The sequence below is a fragment of the Pholcus phalangioides genome, unplaced genomic scaffold (genome assembly GCF_987345545.1).
Source record: "Pholcus phalangioides strain wild (caught in Gottingen) unplaced genomic scaffold, Ppha-v1.0 ptg000011l_1, whole genome shotgun sequence".
Classification (NCBI taxonomy): Eukaryota; Metazoa; Arthropoda; class Arachnida; order Araneae; family Pholcidae; genus Pholcus; species Pholcus phalangioides.
Genome location: NW_028301604.1, coordinates 28,400,898 through 28,423,591, shown reverse-complemented (window position 1 = coordinate 28,423,591; position 22,694 = coordinate 28,400,898). Strand labels below are relative to the sequence as shown.

The following is a 22,694-nucleotide window of genomic DNA, read 5'->3' as shown; positions in this document are numbered from 1 at the left end:
CTCCACAGATCAAATAACTGTAATAAGAAGCTGTTCCAGAGACTTCGCCTGCACAGTTATAACTCAGTGGTGTGGATGTACCGAACCGTTCAGTTATACCTGTACAGGTAAGAGCTTGTGTAGGGCCTTTAGGAAACGCCGACTGGATCAATACTTCCTAGATATATGAGGAGATACGTATCTATAGGAGGTATTGACTGGACTCGAGAAACAGACGCCTAGGCTCTGTACGTGTGAAACACTTTGCCCCCTCCTCTGGGAAACTCGGGCATCTCTGGTGAACCCGGAAAAAAAGCCGACGATTAGCAAACGTTAGGTGGCAGAGGACAACTATATTAAATTCTTCAAACTTTCATGAACAGATATATTTTAGCTCAACATAAAAAAAGCGGGTTTCTTTCTTATTTTCGTATCTCTTGATGTTTTTCGGAAAAGAAAGAGAAAAAAAATTTGTTATTCTAAAAATATTTTTAACAGTACAAATGAAAAAAATCTTGTGACATTTTTCTGGTAGCAGACTATATCACCCCTCCCTCCATTTCTTAACTAAGTCCTAGGTTCTTCATTCACTTATTTTTAGCAGAATTTTAAATGCGAGATTGACACATAGGCGTACGCAGAATTTACTCGAAGGGGGTTCGAAATTTTTTTCCCTTCTGAAAACGGGGAGGGGGTTACTTTTTTTTTTCTGCAAAATAACGCTAAAATTATGACTTAGATGGAAGGGTTAGAAACCCCCCCCCCCCGCCTTCATTTGCGTACGCCAATGGGTAAGCATATCCGTCCATTTTTCTGTTTTTCTTTAGTCTACTGGCGTGAGCAAGTCGAGCTTTCCTCCTCTTCAGAAATTTTCTCCGATTTTTTTTTTCTCGTTAGGGACTGCATTTGGGAATGCCTGAAACGAAAGTATGCAGAAGCGATTTGTTAAGGAAATGGATTTCCGAAAACCCTAAAGATTTGACGACAGATGGGCAAAAAATATTGCTCGCGAAAAGAAATTCCAAGTTGACCAGCACGTGAAAAACGAGTGGGCGTACAGCTAGGAAAGGAAAGAGTGAACAACATTCTATGCAGACACTGTTGACCACCATTTCAACTTCGCAGTCTAAAGGCAAAAACCAATTTTTAATGGATTTATGCAATGCTCTGGTAGTAAGCTGAATTCCTTTCTACAAACTAAACAATATAAATTTTAGAAATTTTCTAAAGTACTGTAAAAATCAGAATGTCCCGGGTGAATCAACCGTACGGAAAAATTATTTGTAGATTGTATATATGATCAAGTGGTCCCCCAAGAAATTGGTAGTGTTTGGAAAACAACGGGATTATTTGGATAAGTGTAGATGAAACCACTGATGCTTGTGGTAACTGATGATATGTGGCACATTTGATACATGGAAAAATGGATTTTAAAGGGTCATCTCTCGACTACATTTGCTCGCATGCAAGGCTCTTGAAAAAGTGGATCATTCTGGAATCGGTAGATTCATAAATGATTCTTTGCACATTTTATGTCCGAGAAGTGATTCCTCCTGTGAAAATGCCTTTGCTTTTATCAGCGATGCTGCTCCGTACATTGTGAAAGCTGGAAAAGCACTGAGTGTTTTACCCTAACCTTGTACACGTGACTTGCCTAGTTCATGGATTGCATCGCATTGGAGAAAAGGTTAGAGAGCTGAATGCGTCCGCGAACAGTCATTTCATCAGTGAAAAAAATATTTGTGAAAGCCCCATTGCGATAAAAAGTTTACAAAGAAACATATCCAAGCATCCCCCTGCCACTCGAGCCTGTTTTGACTTGATGGGGAACGTGGGTTGAAGCAGCATTATTTTATTCTGAAAATTTTGATAACGTGAAAAGTGTGGTTGACTCTTTCGATAACGATTCATCTGCCATAATTGCCACGAAAGCGGTTTTTTCCAGCGGTTTTTGCCCACCCTCGTTCTACAAACGCTGAGAAGAGATACGAGTCTAATTGAAACACATTTGTTTTGGTTGCTGAGCGAGCATAACCAAATTAGAAACCCGGGATATTTCACTAAACGAAGCCATAGAGGTTGTAAGGGAAGCTCAAAAACGCGTTTTAGACATTCCGGATTCTATGGGAGAGACCATAAAAGAAACAGTGGGGATGGTGTTAGAGAAAAATTATGGTTACCGGACATTACAGACAATTAACAGTTATTTGAATGGCGAAGATGTTCAATTACCATCTGAAATTCAAGAATCAAAAGCCAAATTTTAGAAATATTGCCCAGTAAGCTGTATGGACGTAGAAAGGACATTTTCTGCGTATTAGATTCTACTGCAGGATGAGACACAGCATGACTATGCAAAACATTGAAAAACATATCGTTATATATTGCAACACGAATTATGCTACTTGACGAATTAAGTTAATATTTTTGTGTATGAATATTTTTTTTATTATTCCTTAATGGTATTCAGTGCATCATATGTTGGGTTTTTCGAAAACTAAAAATTTTGTTGCGGAATTACCATATTTTTACTGGTTTTTTCTTTTTTAAATATGTGTTTTGGATTTTTTATTGCATGGTCATTCTTTTAAATTGTAGGTACAATCAATGCAGCCAGTTTTAATGCGTATTTTTCTATTTTCAATATCATATTTCGGTTTCTTAGTGCATATTTCAACGTTTTTTAAGGCGACTGACTACGTACGGGGTACTCTTTAAAAAAAAAAATGTTATATATTTTTTGGACAAAACGCATGTGTATTTAGTTTGAATATGGAATAAAATTAAGAAAATAAATGTCTTTTTCATCAATATTTTGACAAGAAAAATTTATATTGGCAATTATATGTTTAAAATTAGCATAATTTCAGTGTTTACGCAAAACATGGTGCATGAAATACTATATCACTGGAGCAACAATGAAAAAATGCAGCTATGATTGCATATGCAGCTATGTTTGCATATTTTTCTAACTTCCCACATTTCTACGAATAGCAGTAAAGGGTGATTTTACCACTCGTGGTTTTCTTGAGTTCCCTCAAACGTGCACCCACCACTAGAGAGCCTTACTCATATCATTCTCGGAATACAAAAAAGTCCAACTTATCAAATGAAGTGCGCTCAAACGTGAATCACCTGTCGGGAGAAAATAATTGTACATCAGTGCCAGAATCTGCCACTTATGCTCAAGTAACTACCAATGCTTCTAAAGAAAACGACAACTTGTCAAGTAGCGACACTTCTCGGTCTGCCCACCCTCGTTCTACATCAGATCAGATCAATCAATTGCTAATTAACCGTTTTCAGTGAATCAATCAATTGCCAGTTAACCGTTTTTAGTGAATCAATCAATTGCCAGTTAACCGTTTTTAGTGAATCAATCAATTGCCAGTTAACCGTTTTTAGTGAATCAATCAATTGCCAGTTAACCGTTTTTAGTGAATCAATCAATGTTGCAGCTGGGATTGATCGTCGTACTGAATTCAGAGTGGGTATGACTATACGACGTCACAAGTGAGCAGGGCCGAACTTGGAGGGGGTGCAAAAGTTGCGGTTGCACCGGGCCGCAATTTTTCTAAATGAAACTCTTTCCTTTCTCAGCAGATGTTTTGGAAATTTTTGATTAAAATTTAATTTTTTTCCTTTAAACTATTATTGATTGTAAAAGAAGGCTTTCAGTTTAAAGCCCTTATAATACTGTATTTTTACTGTTATTAAGTATGGCATTAGTTTATTTTAAAGAGGAAAAGAGTGTATGCAGGTGGTCATTCTTTACCCCTGAAAAAAAAGTCTGGCCTTTCTTTCTGCCATTAAAGAATGAGAGGGCTATATTAACCAAGGGAAAAATATGATGAGGGCATCAATAGAAAAGGGGCACCACAAAAGAAATCTAGTAATTTTTTCCCTTGAAAACCTCCCCTCTCGTTGGAGTTACCATCTGGTCTCTAGCATGGACATGTCTAGATGATGCCGGCCCGGAGCGAGGCAACTTCGACTGTCCTCCGGAGTGTTTAATTGCATGACTTCCTGGGAACCTCTGAACTGTCATGTTTCCCTAAGGAAGCTTGAGTACTTTTCGGTCATAAACACCACCATCTGAATCATTCTCTCATTTATTCCGGAGGACGGATATACAATGTATAAATTCTAAATTTTGACATTTTTTGCTACTGAACTTCCGAAAAAGAAGGTAAGGCGTTTTTCTTTGATTTTTTTTTTCTCAATCTAATTATTCACCTAGTACAGTAACAATATAACAGATACTTTATTTCATGAATAGAAAGTTCATGGATAGAAACATTTGATAGCACAAAAGTCCGAAAATTTAGGATGTAGGCTACGTTGCTTGCAACCCCGTTAGTTCATTTTCTGATAAGACAATGTGTTTGCTTACTATTAAATAAATTATATCTGAGATTTAGGCATAGGCGGAGATATACATGAATGGCAGGGAGGGGGCGTGACGATGATGATACTAATTCATATACATTAGATCAGTCGGCTCCGTTATTGGCGCTGGGGCGTAGCATTACCACGCCATGCCTCCTCCCCGTATATCCACCCATGCGTGGATAAACTCATGGGTGGATATATGGGTCTAAACTTTAGACTGATTGCAACTAATGTTGTTAATATTCGACAACCTATACTAGGGTGTCTTTTTTGAATTTCGAATTCGAATATTCAAATACTGAAATTACAATCTTGGATTTTATTTCTAGCAAGAAACAATTTTAGATCTAACGTCGCCAAATTTTGCATACGGACCAAAAGAATTCAAGGAGACTTCTATATAAATTCTAGGTTTCATGGAAAGTCCCCGATGTGCATTTTCTGCAACAAAGATAGTGGCACCACCCACCATCTTATATATCAATGTGAATATTGGGAAAGCCAGAGAAAGAAGATAAACTTCATAAAAACGAACATTCCACATTCCAATTACGGCACTGATTAAAAACCAAAAAACAAGAATCCTTCTTTCTGGTATAATGGACTTGGCAATACAAAAATACTTAGGAACAGGATGAAATGTTCCCGAGAGAAACAAAAAGATTGAAAAGTATTGGTGTGTATGTGTGTGTGTATATATATATATAAAGTAGGATAAAAATAGAAGAGAAATGAAGGCAAAAAATGAAGAGGTAGTGAAAAAATATCTTTTGAATGACAAAAGCGCTAGCGTTGCTCACTTGTTCTTTCAAGAAAACATATATACAAAAAATAATTATCTTAAGAAAAAGGAAAAAAAATTGAATTTTATGAGAGTGAAATAGAACCTATGCAGTAGGTCTTCATCAGGGGGACCTCATGCAAGGTTCGAAAAGTGTAGGCGTTTCTGAAGGGTGGCTATGCCTAAATGTATTAAAAATGCCAGCCTTTGTTCCCCGACGCCTGCCTTCTCAAAAACATGTTGGACGAAAAAGCAAAGGAAAAAATGTTAAAAATACAATATTAGAAAAAATATACGGAGCTTCAGATTATGAGCTCAAAGAAGCACGAGAAAAAATATATACAAAGTTACAGGAAAAAAATAATTACAGTGAATATTTTACAAGGATTATGAAAATTGTCAAAAATAAATTGAAAAATCAAAAAAATAGTCAATAAATCACTGGACATACCTCAAGAATGGAGAGTTTTTTTAACGTTTTTTTGGAAATGTCGTTGAAGAAGGCGGTTTGAATACTGTTGCCAGATGCAGTTTTGAAAAGATTGAGGAGTGCTGTATTGAATTCCTGTTTATTATTACAAATGTGTCCGAATCTACAAATTTGCGAAATGAGTGTGTTTCTGAATATTTTGGTGTTGACGTTTGAATGCCAGTGGCTTAAACTGTTAACAGAAAAATCGAAGTCTTTTCTTTTGTCATAAACACCTGTTTCCCATTTATGGTTGTTTTTGTATATTTTTATATCCAAGAACATTATTATGTCTTCTTCTGTGGTTTACTTCAGAGAAAGCTCTTCAGGATAGATGTTGGGGAAAATTCTGTTAAAATTGCTTTTTTTGAAAATTAGATCATCAATGTAACGAAAGCCAACAAAGTTGTGTTGCAGTTTGAATTTTTGTTCATAGAAGTGTAGAAAAGGTTGGCAAGGGCGCTCGAAAATAGCAGGTTCCCATTGGTATTCCTTTAATCTGCTTGTGGATATGTATTCCATTGTAAAGAAAGTTTTCAAGAATGCAGGTTTTTCCAGTGTGTGAAATTAAATTTAAGGGAGCTTTCGTATTTTTGAAAGAGATGAGAACATGTCAATGAGTTTATTGTGTGGTATGCTGGTGAAGAGGTTTTCGAAATCATATGTGCAAATGTGAGAAATTTTATTGTTGTTGATATGGTCAAAGAACCTTATGGTTGTTGTTAATGATAATGTTGTCTTCTTAGCTTTGTCAACTGTAGTGCATAAAAATGACTGTTTGAGGTTTCTTATGCTTGAACGCAGAGATACATTCATGAAGAATTTTTGTTCGTGTGTGTTGCTCTGTTTCAAAAAGGAGACATTTTACATCCATCATGCTCTTGTTTTGTATATTATCCAAACACACATGAACACTGGATTCCTACCTGAAATCATTGCTAGATCTGAATATCCTTAGGCTGTGTGTATAGTGCTGCGAGTGAATAATAGAGTCTAGGAACAAAAACAATTGCGTTGTTTTGGTCTACTATACACAAATTCGAGAAGCAAAACAAGGGAGAAGCAAAACAAAGTAGCCAATCACCGATGTGGGGTTGGACAAATGCTTGTTTTCACCTAGATCTGCTGATTTTTGCTATCTGCTGATTAGTACATTTCTCCCTTTTTTTCTTTCCCTCTTCCGCAGATGGATCATCATCACACCCTAACATTTCAGAACCCCTCCAGTCATTTCCTCTATCCTCCTCTGGCTATGTGTGGGCATCCCTTCCTCCACCCCATGCAGTTTTTCCTTCCAAGTTTCAATTCTTATATCTCGAACGTCTTTATGAGCTCACCCTTAGGCAGTGGTGGATTTTCAATGAATGACCAAAAGAGTGACCTAAAGCGTGTACAAGCAGGTGAATGGCGGAAGTGACCTAGGGAATGTGTGAGCATCTGAATGATCGAAAGTGTTACTGTGTATGTACCTAGAGGGCAAAGAACCAAGTCAATAAGTGGCCAAAAGAATGAACCAGAGCGTCAGCAAGCATGCAAGTGACCAAGAAGGGTATGCAAGAATGTGAGTGGCTAAAAAGACATGAACGTATTTACAGGCAAAAAATAGGCAAAAGCTGCAAAATTCGTGTATCCCACATGTAGCAAAACGATAAATATAATACTACTCTTGGGGCAGTCGATGAAAAAAGGGGGCCTAGTCAAATACTACTTTTAATTATTAGATCTACACTGAAGAGCCAGAAAAACTGGTATAACTGCCTAATATCGTGTAGGGCCCCCGCGAGCACGCAGAAGTGCCGCAACACGACGTGGCATGGACTCGACTGATGTCTGAAGTAGTGCTGGAGGTAATTGACACCATGAATCCTGCAGGGCTGTCCATAAATCCGTAGGAGTAAGAGGGGGGGTGGAGATCTCTTTTGAACAGCACGTTGCAAGGCATCCCAGATATGTTCAATAATGTTCATGTCTGGGGATTTTGGTGGCCAGCGGAAGTGTCTAAAGTCAGAAGAATGTTCCTGGAGCCACTTTGTAGCAATTCTGGACGTAGGGGGTGTCGCATTGTCCTGCTGAAATTGTCCAAGTCCGTCGGAATGCACAATGGACATGAATGGGTGCAGGTGATCAGACAGGATGCTTACGTACCTGTCAGAGTCGTATCTAGACGTATCAGGGGTCCCATATCACGCCAACTGCACACGCCCCATACCATCACAGAGCCTCCACCAGCTGTTGACATGTAGGGTTCATGGATTCATGAGGTTGTCTCCATACCCGTACACGTCCATCAGCTCGAAGCAATTGGAGCCGAGACTCGTCAGACCAGGCAACGTGTTTCCAGTCCTCAACATTCCAATGTCGGTGTTGTCGGGCCCAAGCGAGGCGTGAAGCTTTGTGTCGTGCAGTCATCAAGGGGTCCCGGCGGGACGGACCCGGTGGGACGGACCCGGTGGCTTGCGAGTCGGGGGATGTTCGCCGAGCCCGGATGTCGGGAGAGTTCTTCCAGCATGGCCCAGCCGCAAGGTTATCCGCTTATATCCCGCAAGGGACAGAGCGGGGGCCATGTTTGGTGTTATAGTCATCAAGGGTACACGAGTGGGCCTTCGGCTCCGAAATCCCATATCGATGATGTTTCGTTGAATGGTTCGCACGCTGACACTTGTTGATGGCCCAGCATTGAAATCTGCAGCAATTTGCGGAAGGGTTGCACGTCTGTCACGTTTAATGATTCTCGTCAGTCGTCGTTGGTCCCGTTCTTGCATGATCTTTTTCCGGCCGCAGCGATGTCGTAGATTTAATTTTTTACCGGATTCCCGATATTCACGGTACACTCGTGAAATGGTCGTACGTGAAAATCCAAATTTCATCGCTACCTCGGAGATGCTATGTCCCATCACTCGTGCGCCGACTGTAACACCACGTTCAAACTCACTTAAATCTCGATAACCTGCCATTGTAGCAGCAGTAACCGATCTAACAACTATGCCAGACACTTGTTGTGTTATATAGGCGTTGCCGACCGCAGCGCAGTACTCTGATTGGTTGCATATCTCTTTATTTGCATACGCATGCCTGTACCAGTTTTTTTGGCTCTTCAGTTTATCTAAGAAATTTTTATCACTATAGAAGCATGTGTCATGCCATACGACATGAATATGAATAACATGCAAGATGAATCAGAACATTTTGATTCCAGCCTCTCCAACGAACTTTTCAATGCTATTGGAATGGTGGCACTACATGCTGAACAACGATAAGAAAGAAGATGAGTTCTTGAGTCACGCATCATCCACTCATCGGCGAGGTTTCCAACGCGCGAGGGTAATCGAGACATTTCGTTCCCTCCTTAGCTACATATTCGACGCTGGTATTCTCACAGTAATGAGATCGGAGCAACGAACTATCGTCGTGGACGCTATACAAGGTACCTTTTTATTTTTGTGGCCACAATTTTTTTGTATGTATGTTTGTGAAGTACTTCATATTTTATTCTATTTTGATTACGTCATAATATGTTTGCGATTTCTTTAATTTGATGTTCATAGTAACTTTATCAGAGCAGAAGCCATTTTAAATTAATAATCCTCTATATTGCATTTTTTATAAGTCACGCATCATCCACTCATCGGCGAGGAAGAAGTGAAGTGAGTGATGTATTATGATTAAATTAGAATTTGTACTGTTTGCAGGTCGGTTGCTCTCTGTGGCGATACTTTTCAAAGGAGAGATCGGCTCGCATTCGCGCCTTGAAGTTGGGAACCACAGAAAACCAACTTCAGCCGACCACCACTATGGCGACGGTGGGGTTCGAACCCGGGTCCTCGCATTGGCACTAATGCCCACAAATCGTAAAGTACTTCAGATTAACTTGAACAGGAGTGAAACTGCCACTTATACAATGGTGCACCATACTTCTGAGAAAAAAAATGATATAGTCTTAATCCAGGAACCATGGCAGTATAGAGGAATGCTTAAGGGCCTTCCTGGTATGTGGATGAAATTTAATTCACAAAATTGTAAAGCAGCTATAATAATTCCGAATAATAGAATAATTGCATGAAGTTTCTTGAAATTTAGAAACAGTGTATCCGTAAAAATGTGTTTGACAAATAAAGAGCTTGTTCTGACATCAGCTTACGCCTCCCCATCCCAAAAAATAGAAGACACTATCACTGAACTTAATATCATTTGCCAAACAACTGGCAAAACTTCTTCAATCGTCGGTGCCGATATGAATGCTCACCATATACATTGGGGTTACAAGGACATCGACAGCAGGGGCCGCAAACTTTTAGATCTACTCAGGGCTCAACATCTTTCACTTCTCAATGATGGCAGCTGCACCTATAGTTGGGAGGATGCTTCAGGCAGCCCTGACGTCACGCTAACGAACGATGTAGACATCTTTCGGAGAACCCACTGGAGCATTTCTGACGAAGACAGCTTGAGTCCCCACTTCTATATACATCTAGCTCTGACCGAAAAAGCTAACTTACAAACCATCGCCAAGTATTCAAATTCTGAAAAAAGAGTTAGGAATTTTCTTCAAACTCTCGGTCGACAAATGCCCCATATCATTAGTGACTTACATCATGCGAGAAATAGAGAAGACCTAGACAACTCTATTTCGAATTCGTTTAATTTAATATCATCAATAGGCAACAGGTGGCTCAAAATAACCAAAACCACCAAAGAAGCTGCACCCTGGTGGAACAAAGAACTGGGGGTGTCGAGAAAAGCTCTACGGTCTAGCAAGCGAAAATTCTACGCGGCCACCGATCAGAATAGAGGTGTATTGAAAGAAATTTTCCATCGAAGAAGGGGCCCTGCATACTAAGCTTATCAAAAAGACCAAACACCAAGCGTGGAAACAATTTCGTGAGGCTTCTACTAATCCATTTGGCAAGGTCTTCAAGGCAGCGCTATAAGACAAAAAAGAAATTACGCCTCAAATATTTTCATATAACCCAGACAATGACAGCCAACGCGTGCAAGCACAACAATTACTTTCAGACATTTTCCCTGATGAAGGAAATGAAATAGATCAGTCTTCCCAGACAGCTGACTGCAAGCGTATTTGTTTTGTTGAACCTGAAATTACTACTAGCGAAATCAAAAGAGTCATTAGTCATCTAAATGAGAAAAAAGCACCTGGAATAGACATGATCAACAATAGCCTGATCAAAAGAAGCAACAGGACGTTCCCTGAATTTTTGTACGTAATGTACAACCGATGCTTCCGACTTCTGCTGTTTCCTACACACTTCAAAAACAGTAAAGTATTACTGTTTTTGAAAAAAGATAAAAATGCAAGCCTACCTAAGTCATATAGGCCTATACATCTTCTGTCGACTGTAGGAAAAATATTTGAAAAGATAATTGCACAACGAATTGTATTTGAGTTAGACAAAGTTAATTGGATCAATGACCACCTATTTGGTTTCAGACATGGTGTCTTCACTGAACACGCCCTGGTTGCCATTCAGCAAGAAATCAATACACAGAAAAAGAAAAAGCACGATATGGCAATCATAACTCTTGACGTTCAAGGGGCTTTCGATTCTATTAAATATCCAGTTATTCGCAGCAGATTAAATGAGGCTCCAATTTCCTCCCAGCTAAAGAAAATAGCTGAAGACATCCTTTCTAACCGTACAGTTTCAATAATTACTGGCAGTGTAGCAGTGTCGAAACAACTAACTCAAGGTTGCCCACAGGGGTCCTGCTCTGGCCCACTATATTGGAATCTGGTACTTAACAACATCTTCCAGCTCAAGTGGCCAAATAACGTGCGGGTCCAGACCTATGCGGATGACATTATCGTATTGGTCTCGGGCCCCACGGTGGAGGGAGTTGGTAAAACGCCTCCAGCGTCCTGGCTGATATCAGCAACTGGCTAACTGAGAACGGCCTTAAATTAGCTCTCAACAAAACAAACTTTCTATGGGTCTCCCCCAAAGGGAAACGTCCGTCACAAATTCGTTCGTCAAACAACTTCATCAAGAGACTCCACAAAATTAAAATTCTGGGTATCCATTTCAACGACAAATTGGACTGGAAAGACCATATCACAATCACAGAGCTGAACACAAGATCCAATCAGCTACTCACGAGGCTTCACTGCATAGCAGGCAGGAATTGGGGAATCAACACTAGGATGCGCCGGATTCTTCACATCACGGTCGCACAACGTATTCTGCTGTATTGACCCGGCATATGGGGAGCCAATGCTACCGTATCACTACAGAAGCGCCTTGACTCAATCCAGAGAGGATATCTGCTATATATCTCTAAGGCCTACTCAACTACGCCCACAAATGCACTCCAAGTCATACTGGGATTGCCCCCACTCAGTCTCCTGGTAGAATGTGAAGCCAAATTCAGCCTCTTGACCCGTCTCAAAACTCCTGTTACGCTGGGGAATGGCGAGACACTTTCCTACGCCCAGATGGAAAGGAGAATCACAGGATGATCCCAGCATCCTTCACATTCTGTGGAGGAATGCCGCATTGACATAAAAGTAAAAATACATTCACAAGCTAAATACGGTATTCCAGGCGGAGTTGTTTGCTCACTGGCATATACGCAACAGGCAAGGCCAGCAAGAAAGAAACACACATTCTTTCTGATTCACTTTCTTCGTTATATGCGGTTCTAGACCCCCTATCACCCCACATGATGGCTAGGCAAATTAGAGACCTGTTACTGCCAAATAGACATATCTATATCTCGTGGATCAGAGCGCATAGAGGAAATACTGGGAATGAAGTAGCTGATCGGTTAGCAAAAAGAGCAACCGAAAGACCAGGAACAGATTTCTCTATCCTTCTTTCGAAGTCGTGGGCGATGAAGAAGTTGCGAAATGATTTTTTACCGAAATGGCAATCACGATGTTCAAATGACACGAAAACAGGTCGTAAGATCTATGATGTTTTCCCACAAGTTAAATGCTCTAGTTATGGCTGGTCTAGAGAGACTATTTTGTTTTTCTCAGAGCATGGCGCCTTCCCCTCCTATCTTCATCGTTTTCATAAGAGTAGGTTTTTTAGCATGTGTAAATGTGGAGGGGAGGGAACCGTGTTGTACTATGCTACGGCATGCGAGTATACCAAGGATTTTCATTTTGGCTCTACTACGCCACAGAATTACACCACTTAGAAACTACAGTTACTGAGAAAACACTCCAGAATCGAAAGAATTAAGCGCCTTATTAGATACGGCATTTCAAACGAAGACAAAATCACAGTCATGAAACAGTGCCAAAGTACGAAAATGTTTCAGTTCCCTCACAAGCTGATAACAAACCTTCATCACACTCAGACTATGATCCTCTGGCATGAGATGAGATATTTTGGGATTGTCTCACGGTGTCTGTGCGCGACTTCTGATAGACAATGAAGTTCCTTGATTCCCGTTGCTGTCAATGGACAATGTCGCCTGTCTTGTATATATTATATATATGAATGTTTATATGGTTGTATATATATGTTTATATATCTCTCTTATATATATGTGTCTACAGTTATTTGTGGGCCCCCTTCGTGGCCTGCTGGCGACGTGCGTATGCACCTGCCCATGTATCCTCAACTTTTTGTCTTCTTACCAGCTGGTGGTCTTTTGGTGCTTAGTGATCCGGACATTGCATCGCTCTTCCTCCATGGCCAAAACCCTCTGGGTGACCAGCTTATATTCCCTATGGGGACAGAGCGGGGGCCATGGTCGGTTTCGGGTCCTCGCAATGCGAGTCCGTCATTATGACCACTCGACCACCATAGCGGCGCCGCCATTTTACTAAAATGACAATCAACCGCATCTTTCATTCCTTTTCAGAATAAATACCACCACCTGTTACTCAGCCTTCCAACTCTACAACACCGTCACCGCAGTGGTGGTCGGCTGAAATTGGTTTTCTGTGGTTCCCAACTTCTAGGTGCGAATGCAAGCGGATCACACCATTGAAAAGTCTCGCCACAGAGAGCAACAGGCCTACAACGGTAAAATCTTCAAACATTACAATTCACTCATAGTCCAAAAAATATGTGGTAGATGGCAGTACTATAACAAGCATTACACAGAAACAAGCTTCACGTTAGGTTCACAACACGGGCACACACATTCCAACATGCACCAATTCGTTAGAAGTTCCACAGAGAAATATGGACGAGGTACATGTGTGGTTTAGTAGTAGCCTTCCAACTCTCCTAAGTTCTATTTCCACAAAGCAGATTATGAAAGTCTATCTATCCTACGGGACAATATGTGCTGCTTACACTCAGAGAAACACCATCTCTTCTCTAGATCAGTGTTTCCCAAAGTGGGCAATAACTGTTCTTGGTGGGCGATGGAATGGTCCAAGGGGACGAGAGAAGCTGCGTGTATAACATATGATCCTATGGGTTCACTTGAGTCCGAGGTAAATGAGAGAAAAACTTTCTGAAGAAGAGAGCGATGGAACAAATATTTTGGGAAACTATGATCTAGATGCTTTTCTACATTTTTGGTTGAATGCCGGCAATTTATCCCTTACTCATTTATCTAATCGCAATTATGGAATTAATAAGAAGTAAAAAGAAAGGGGTAAAAACAATTTACTTGCTTGGAGACTCTTCAAGGAAAACCCCAACATATAAAACAAGCAGATTTATCACAAAATGCCTAATAACTACAACGCATACGTTACTACAAAAGAAACATTGTTCTTCCGTAAATTGTGCGAGAGTAATAATTGCAATGCATTCTACAAAGACTCCCGGCGGAAACTTCGCTCAAATCAGCTAAATTAGGCTAAATCGGGATATGTCCACTTGCTGTGGGCAAATATATACTGTACATGTCAAATATATAATTTAGCTACACTGAATCTCAAAAAGTAGAGCTGATAGAGGAAAAACTGTTCTCATAGTAGAAATCAGCATATCAAATATTGTCAAAATCGGTTAAAAAATTCCAGGCATCAAACAATTTTTTTGTAGAACTGCGTAATTAATGGAAAAAAAAGGAAAAATACCTAAAAACTAAAATATTACGGGTCCGAAAAATTGGTTGAAAAATTGACCGGGTATACTTCTTTTACTGTTTCATTAATAAATGCCTTTTAGCATAGTTACTACATTATTAGCAGAGTAGAATTGGTATCATCATGTCAAAAAAAGTGTTTGTGGTCCCTCAAAGATAGGCCGGAAATTAGGTCAATTTAATCTATTACTAAATATGTAATTAGCTAACATGCAAAATAATGCTAGCTACAATTGCAGAACAATAATTATAGCAAAAACTATATCCCTTTCATATGGATTTATTTCAAAAACATATTTTCACACTAACGGCATATTTCTCAGAATTTTCAAATGTTAAGCTTTACGTTCGATCTCGGTCTGTATTGTTTCTCTTTAATTCGACGAAAATGATTTTTGCATAACGAAAAATAAACTACCATGGTTATTTCCAGTACATTTTATGGCTTAAAAAATTGTAATCAAAATAGCATAGATCCAAGCCCTTTCAGCTTCGTCCCTACCATGTACAAATTATGACATCAAACTGATGGCCTGTTGAGGCAGTTAGAAGTTAGCAATCTATCTTTAATGCTTGAGCAAGACATGATATAGAGCAGCGATTCCCAACGTGGGCGTTAACGCCCCCTTGGGGGCGATGGAATGTTCCAGGGGGGCTGTAGAAGTTACGGGTATAACATAGGATCCTATGAGTTAGACTGCGTTGAAGGGCGATGGGAGAAAAAATTTCTGAAGTATTGGGCGATGGGACAAAAAATATTGGGAAACTGAGATGCAGAGCAACAAAATTTCTAATTCATTCCCATCTTTTCTTTATGAATGGGTTGCGCTCGTGTGGAACAAAAACATTCATGTCGCTTGGGCACCTTATGCTTTTTTGTGTTTAAGATGGGGGGGGGGAGGGGGTCTCATACTCTCTCTTTAGTAATAATAGTTAAATAGTATCTTTAATAATATTTCTACCAGGGCATATTTTTTAGCCTTGTTGAAAGGTATGAGACTCCTTAAATGGGGTTGGGAGGTGGTTTTCTGATAATTAATAATTATTTCCAAGAATTAAAGATTTTAAAAAGTGCAATTATATTTTCAAGTTTTCAATGCTCAAAATATCCGCTACAGACTGTGGCCGCTAAAATTCAGGGATGAACATAAAACAATGTCGAAATAGGTATTTACGGCAGGAAATATAAAAACATTTTTGTAAAAAAAAAAGATATTTATGACATTTTGCCTAAACTTCCAGGCTCTACTGATCAGAGTAATAGTTTATTTTATACCACGTATTGGATTCCCATATCAATTTTGGATTAGATAGCCCAGGTCGACCAGAAATTAGGAAAGGGAAGGTGCTTGTCAGCAAAACCCTGCAAAAGAAACCCCCCCCCCCCTCAACAAAAGTAACATTTTCAACATTTAATCATGATAGTTTTTATCATTCAGAATGAAATTCTGAAAAAAAAGTTTTTATATCTGTCTCACACAAGCAATCGTAAAAAAATATGTTTTGCGGAAGCACCGAAAAATGGTGCGAATTTCTCGAAACAAGCCTGGCGATTTGTGGTTGTTGCGCCATGTAAAGAAGAGGTGTTACGTCCGTGCAGGATAAACTTCACATTGCATATGCGAATCATCACAAATGATCAGTTCCGATTAGTTATTAATTTTAGGCCTAGAATGTAGTATGGTTTTCACCATCACGTTGCTCTTATTGTGACTACTGAACACTACATTTCAGAAACTGTGTCACAAAAAAAGTAGCGCACGCATCGCCGTTCTGTTGAGGGTTAACAGATTGCTAGGATTTTTTCTTTACTTTTCTTTTGCCTATATTTGAAATATTTCTATGCAATGTTGGTCGTTCAGTGAGCAATAAATATCCTGAATGTTATTCTTAATTAGTGATTGCTATTTTATATGTTACTTTCGTAGTGTTTTTCGAAAAAGATAAAGTGTACCTTTGCGGAATTTTTCTGAATTTTTTTTCATAGATTTTTTTCTCGCTTCTTTTGAATAGCCCATGTTACAATTTTGGTGTTAATCCGATGAACAGTTTGAGTTAGTGTGCTCTTTAATAGGCCAAGTTTAATTATGGCCACCTTCTATACACAGAGTTTAAACAATTCATAGGAAATAACTCTTTTCTTACTCAGACAACGCATATAAGGAACAAAATTGGTTTTTAACATGAAATGTAAAAGATTAGTTCCTTTTTCAAGGAATATATTGAGGGGATACCCACCAGTTATTCGACCCAGTTTATTCAACCGCTCCCCAGCATAACCAGCTATATGAGATCCAAGGCTATGACCAATTATGTGACATTCTTCTGGTTGAATCCCAACGTATTTCTATAAAAAATATGTTTTTAAACCAATGTATTTTTGTTGAATATAGCAAATAGTTTGGTTATTTATTTATCCATCATTCCAACTGCGGAAAATTCAGTTAAAGTTGGAGAAAAAAAAATAATTGCACAAAAAATAAAACAAGTAAAAATAAAATTAATAAAGGAATGAAAAAAATGAATATAAATATACAAATACTTTAGATTATATTTACGATGCATACTTCTAATTCACAAATAGTTTTCAAATGACATGCGGTCTTTTAAAATGTCGTAATTTTTTAAGGGGTCGTATTGCCAAAACTTCCAATTAATGAAATGTACTTTGAAAAATAATTTGCATAAAACTCCACATTTATAAATGTAGTATTTATCGAGATATTTCACTTTAAATGTTTCAGCATTTATCGACAATGATTAAGGGTGTGGCTCGCAAATTGCAAAAATGTAAATTAAATTCAAAGTGTAAAAATTCTGTAAAAAAATGTAATTTTGATTATGACTAAATAGGTAAAATATATATAGTTTCACTCTTAATGTTTTTTACTTCATTTGAGTTTCTTATGTGACCAGTGGTCAAGCGCGAATCCAAGGCAATGTATTGGGAGGGACGATTTGTCAATGAAATTGTTGGCGTCGATTTCAACTGCGCCATCGCTGACTCTATTTTCCAGGAAATTTTTGCACCCCATGTTCATAACATCTAGAGACAAAATGTTAGGGAGTCCAGCTTCTGTCCTGATTGGTTGATTTCGTATAGGTGGGCGGACCTGGCCATTTATCTTTGGTGACAAAATAATATCGTTGGTGAACAAACTGTAGTGATAATTTCTCGCTGAGATTGGGGAGAAATGAAAGGCAATTTGATCAATCCGTATTTGAACCTGGATCTCTACGTTCAGTCAGATGCCCTACTACTTACACAAATTCCAACAATCCTTTTTAAGCTTAAAACTATTTTTCCACCATGTTAAAAATTAATATGGATAAAACGGTTCAGACATGGATGTCTACTAACACTAATAAAATTCCCTGGACAAATCGTAAAGATCTCTGGGGAATACGTTATGATCACGTTATTTAAAAAAAATCCTTGGTTATTTATAATGATTAAACACAACTTTTTTTTTTACTTTTCAGAAGAAATAGATGCTTGTTACCAAGAGTATAATTATACTTTTAGTAAAGAGATCCTTAAAAATTTCGTCTTTCGTAATGTACATATTGCTACCTTCATCATTCACTACTATTTAACCACGAAATTTTAATTTTTCCCCTTGCGTGAATCATATCGGTTTTTATGTAATTCGTGCAATTTATATTAAATATATAAATATAATATATAATATTTTATATTTATGAAACAGTAATAAACGAATGGCCTCCACGAAAAAGAAAGGGGAAATAGCCAATCTGCCAGCATAAGGTAACCTTCGTTTCGACCACAGAGTAATAATACTATAGAGTGCGCGCGAGGGGTTGCAATGTGAAGCAAAGATCCGGAGTCACGTGACTCCGGTCGAAAGGCTGGTCAGGGAATCTCGCTGCCAATGCTTTCCTTATGGCTACTCGTATGACGATCTACACGCGCTGTCTTATTTTTGATTAGAATGGCCAACACTTGCGCAGCTTTCGGATGTTCTGAGCGGTTTAGGAAAGGGGGACCAGTATGCTTTCACAAGGGAATACTTTTTTGCTTATTCCCCTTCTTATAAATTAAAAATTGGAATATTTAATTGACGATGCAATGGATTTCTGACGTAATCTCAGTTTTTAACGACTCCATTTTGGATTTAATTCAATTAAAGTTCCAAGTTTTGGTAAAATTCAAATGTCATGAATCATTATTAAATGTTTTAATAGAATTTTTGGCAATAAATGATTGAAATTGTGAGTTTTATGAAGTTTTAACTGAAATATACGTCTCCGCAAGATTTGGCGAGATTTGGCGAGCTAGTGAGTTCATTCGAGTTTTGCTCAACTTGGAAGAAAATATGCTTTTCAGAAGGAGAAATTTATGAAAAATATTCTATTTAAATAGATTGTGAGGAAAACTCCCCCCCCCCCTAGACAATTGCAGTTTTGCATAAAAATGCATAACAACCTCTAAAAATAATAGTATTTTTACCCATCTTCGTAACAGTTATGTTTGCATATGCTGATAAATACAGCAAAAGCCAACATGAACTAAGCCGATGAAAAAAAATCTCTCTCTATCTTCGCATTTATTATTAATTTAATTTTTATGGCGAAATATGTGTAGTGCACGCATCTCATACGGACAGAACTAAGTTGTTGAAATAAACTGATATTTCAGCATGGATTTTTTCCATATTCATTAAACTTACTAACTTCATTTTGAGAATTATTCGATTCATTCGTAAAAAGTGATAAAATTCATCAAACTTACTAAAAATATTGGTAATTATGCATATATTTACCAACTATTATGCATAATTTCTGAAGATAACGCGCACTACGGATTTATCAAATTTACAGTAACATAAACATTATATATTTGTTGTATACAATATTTTGTTTCCTGTGTGTGTATAGATATTTAGAAAGCTATTAAAAACTGTGCCAAAAAAATTTATTTCATGAAATTTATACTCTTTATATTCACTTCCTTCAAATATTATATATTCAATTAAAATTTAAAAACCCATGTGTTAAGAAATTATTAAGCATTATCCCTTAATGGAAAATAAAAAAATTCCGTTTTCCAATATTTGTTTATTTTATAGAATTTATTTTTTCAAATCTGATACTCCCTAAATATTTCACATAAAAATGAGTGAAATTCATTGGAAAAAATGAAGGAAAGTTTTCATCAACTTGATCGAATTGAGTCAAATTTCGTTACAGCAACATCCTTGCTTCTGCGAAAACGTGCCAAATGTAATAGCGCAGAACCTGTTCTTCCCCCGACAATACTGCTCATCTTTTCTTCACGTTCGACAAGTTTTATGAATAGCGTGCGCGGTCTATTTATATCTTAAGTCTATGGTTTCGACCAATCGCGGAACAGAATCACGACTATCTAACATTTTGCCTGTAGATATAGCGAATATGTGTTTGCACCAAAACTAGGTAGTCGTCTAGTTGTGACAGCCAAATCTAACCTATCCTATTAGCGGATCAGTATGACGGTCAAATGCTACGGAATACGAGAAAAGTAATGGACGTTTCGTTGTTGTAGATTGACAGTTACGTCATATAGTGACACCTTTGAAAATTGCTTCCAGGAGTGCCGAAACGCGTCAGGTTATTTAATATTTTTTACTATTTGTCTTAAAAACGTAGTCCGAATTGTAAATTTGTTGTTGTACCATCTCTCTTTTGTTTGGTTAGTGAAATTTTTTACGTGAAAAATCATTGTCTTAAACAACGCTCCACACGCCCGTGAATCCAAATTAAATAATGGCTTCAAGATAGCTTAAAGTTATGAAAAAAATTAACGGAAAGAAGAAGAAAAGGTGATTTAAAATTTTTCCATCACTCGATAGTTTCAGGAAGACATTCAGAAACTTAGAGCAAACGCAATGTAATTTACCTGAAGAGATTTTATTATGAGGGCGAGTTCAGCTCCCACAACTCTGGTGTTGGCCGTTGCCTGATAATAAGGTGGCTTATTTCCACCACTCCAGTCAACTATAACTATATTGTAGTCGTCATGCAAGAGAAGCTCATTTTTCAGTCGCTACAAAAAGAATTTAAATTATACTCTCAAGGAAAAAGAGCAGCATAATACAAATACAAAGGCCACGGCAGGCAAATTGCCAAACGATGTGGCTGAAAAAATAATGCCCATAAAAATATGCATGTCAAATATAACCAAAATATAGCAACCCAATATAAAATCACATGTCACCAAAAAAAAAAAATAATAATAGTAAAAAAAATAATAAAGAGTGATTCAGAAAAAAAGGAAAAACTTTAAGAGGCAATAGTACACACCAATACAAACAATTGTCATCAAAGAATGCATGGTCTAACGTGAAACGCAAACGCACTAGCGCGTTTCGTTTATAGTCGCTCCGCGAACGTTAAAACGACATTCCTGTTGAAATTTATCGGGAGAAAAGAACACCGCGCATACAAATGTAACCTGAAGAAGAAACCGTATGAAAATCTGCGTCACAGTGAATAAAAGGTGCGGATGCCAGCCCTGTGAAGTTATTGCAGCGTGCAACCGTTCTAAGTTGTAACGTACGGGATGGCGTCCGCGCCTTTTATTCACTGTGATGTAGATCTGCATACGGTTTCTTTTTTCCCCAGATTACATTTGCATGCATGTTGTTCTTTTTCTCCCGATAAATTTCAACAGGAATGCCCTTTTAACGTTTGCGGAACGGCTGTTTCAAAACGCGCTTGCGTTTCATGTTAGACCATGCATTCTTTGATGACAATTGTTTGTATTAGTGAGTACTATCACCTCTTAAAGTATTCCCCATCTTTTCTGAATCACCCTGTTTATATAGGGTGCGTAGATGATAGAGCTTATAGCATTTTACTGGTGAACCGTTGGTCCTAGAGGCAGACTTTCAATTAATAAAGTGCCCAAATAACTTGTAGTCCTCAGATATGTCATTCGTGTTGCAAGCGGTTGTATAGTTATTAAAATAAAGAATTAACTTTTTTTATACCGTCCCCGCGTGCCGAAAAACCAAATTAGAAAGTTCTTGTCTCTTAATGCTCTGTGTTGTCTCTTATGACACTTAAGTCTCTCTTAATGCCAACAAAAAAAAAAAAACGTTTCCAACTCCACGTTTCTACGTGCAATATTGACTGAGATGTTTGAATATGAAAAACATAGGAAAGTTGGGGAAAAACAGCGTTAAATGCGGATAAACCGTTTCCTCCGTTTTCAGCATTCGAATACCTCAGTGAATATTGCACTTACAGGGTGTCATCCTCAAAAAATTTTGAAAAAATTAAAGTACATTCATCTCACATAGAAACACATAAAAACAAAAAATTAGTGGAGGAATGCCGCTATTAAAACCGCAAAAAAATTATTAAAAATGCATACAGTTGGCCTCTTATCACATCTCGCGCTTTTTGGCGATATCTATAAAGAACTTCTTTTTCTTCTTTTCTCCAGCATCCCACTCCCTCCCCACAAACATCCTAGTAACAGTGGAACCTCGTTTATACGACATTCAAGAGGCTGCGCTAAAACTTACTATTAACCCTTTCCGACTCAGTGTGTCCCGTCTCAGCACACCTAAAAATTCCCCTTTCAAACATTGAAAATAAACGATAAATAAAATGAAAATGAGTTTAGGGATTACTTTGAACCTCTTTATATAAATAACCTCTCTACTAAATAACAGCACCACACAAGCCGATCCATACTTTTGGCCTGTGTTTATTTTTTGAAAACCCTTATTGTTCAAAGAAATGGATTCAAATTTCAAAGAACTTTTTTTATAAAAATGATTTCTGAAAAAAAAAATTGTTATTTTGTTGGCTGTACACTAATGTTTTTATTCTGTATAGGTTTTAACTTTTTACATTAAAAGCTTGACTGAAATCGAGTTCCGAATTCAAGGTGTGCCCTCTTGATTTGACAAAGGCGGATTTGACACAGCCAGCAAGCAAAGCACCACAACGAAAGAAAATCCCACAGGAAACGATCGAAAGACCTTATTGTATATGTGTGCAGTATGTGTTTCTTATCGGCACCCTCCAAATGCTTATAATGTGTGA

The 22,694-nt window shown here is 38.0% G+C and overlaps 1 protein-coding gene across 1 annotated transcript in view; it reads right to left on the bottom strand.

The window, feature by feature from the left end:
- LOC149080308 (pancreatic lipase-related protein 2-like) overlaps positions 1 to 22,694 on the bottom strand; it is a 196,774-nt gene that overhangs the window by 95,193 nt on the left and 78,887 nt on the right. Inside the window, exons 3-4 of the mRNA XM_089239435.1 lie at positions 20,536 to 20,682; positions 16,875 to 16,983 (exon numbers count right to left, since the gene is read on the bottom strand). Of these exons, the coding sequence (XP_089095561.1) occupies positions 16,875 to 16,983; positions 20,536 to 20,682 (256 nt within the window). The remainder of the gene's footprint in view (positions 1 to 16,874; positions 16,984 to 20,535; positions 20,683 to 22,694) is intronic.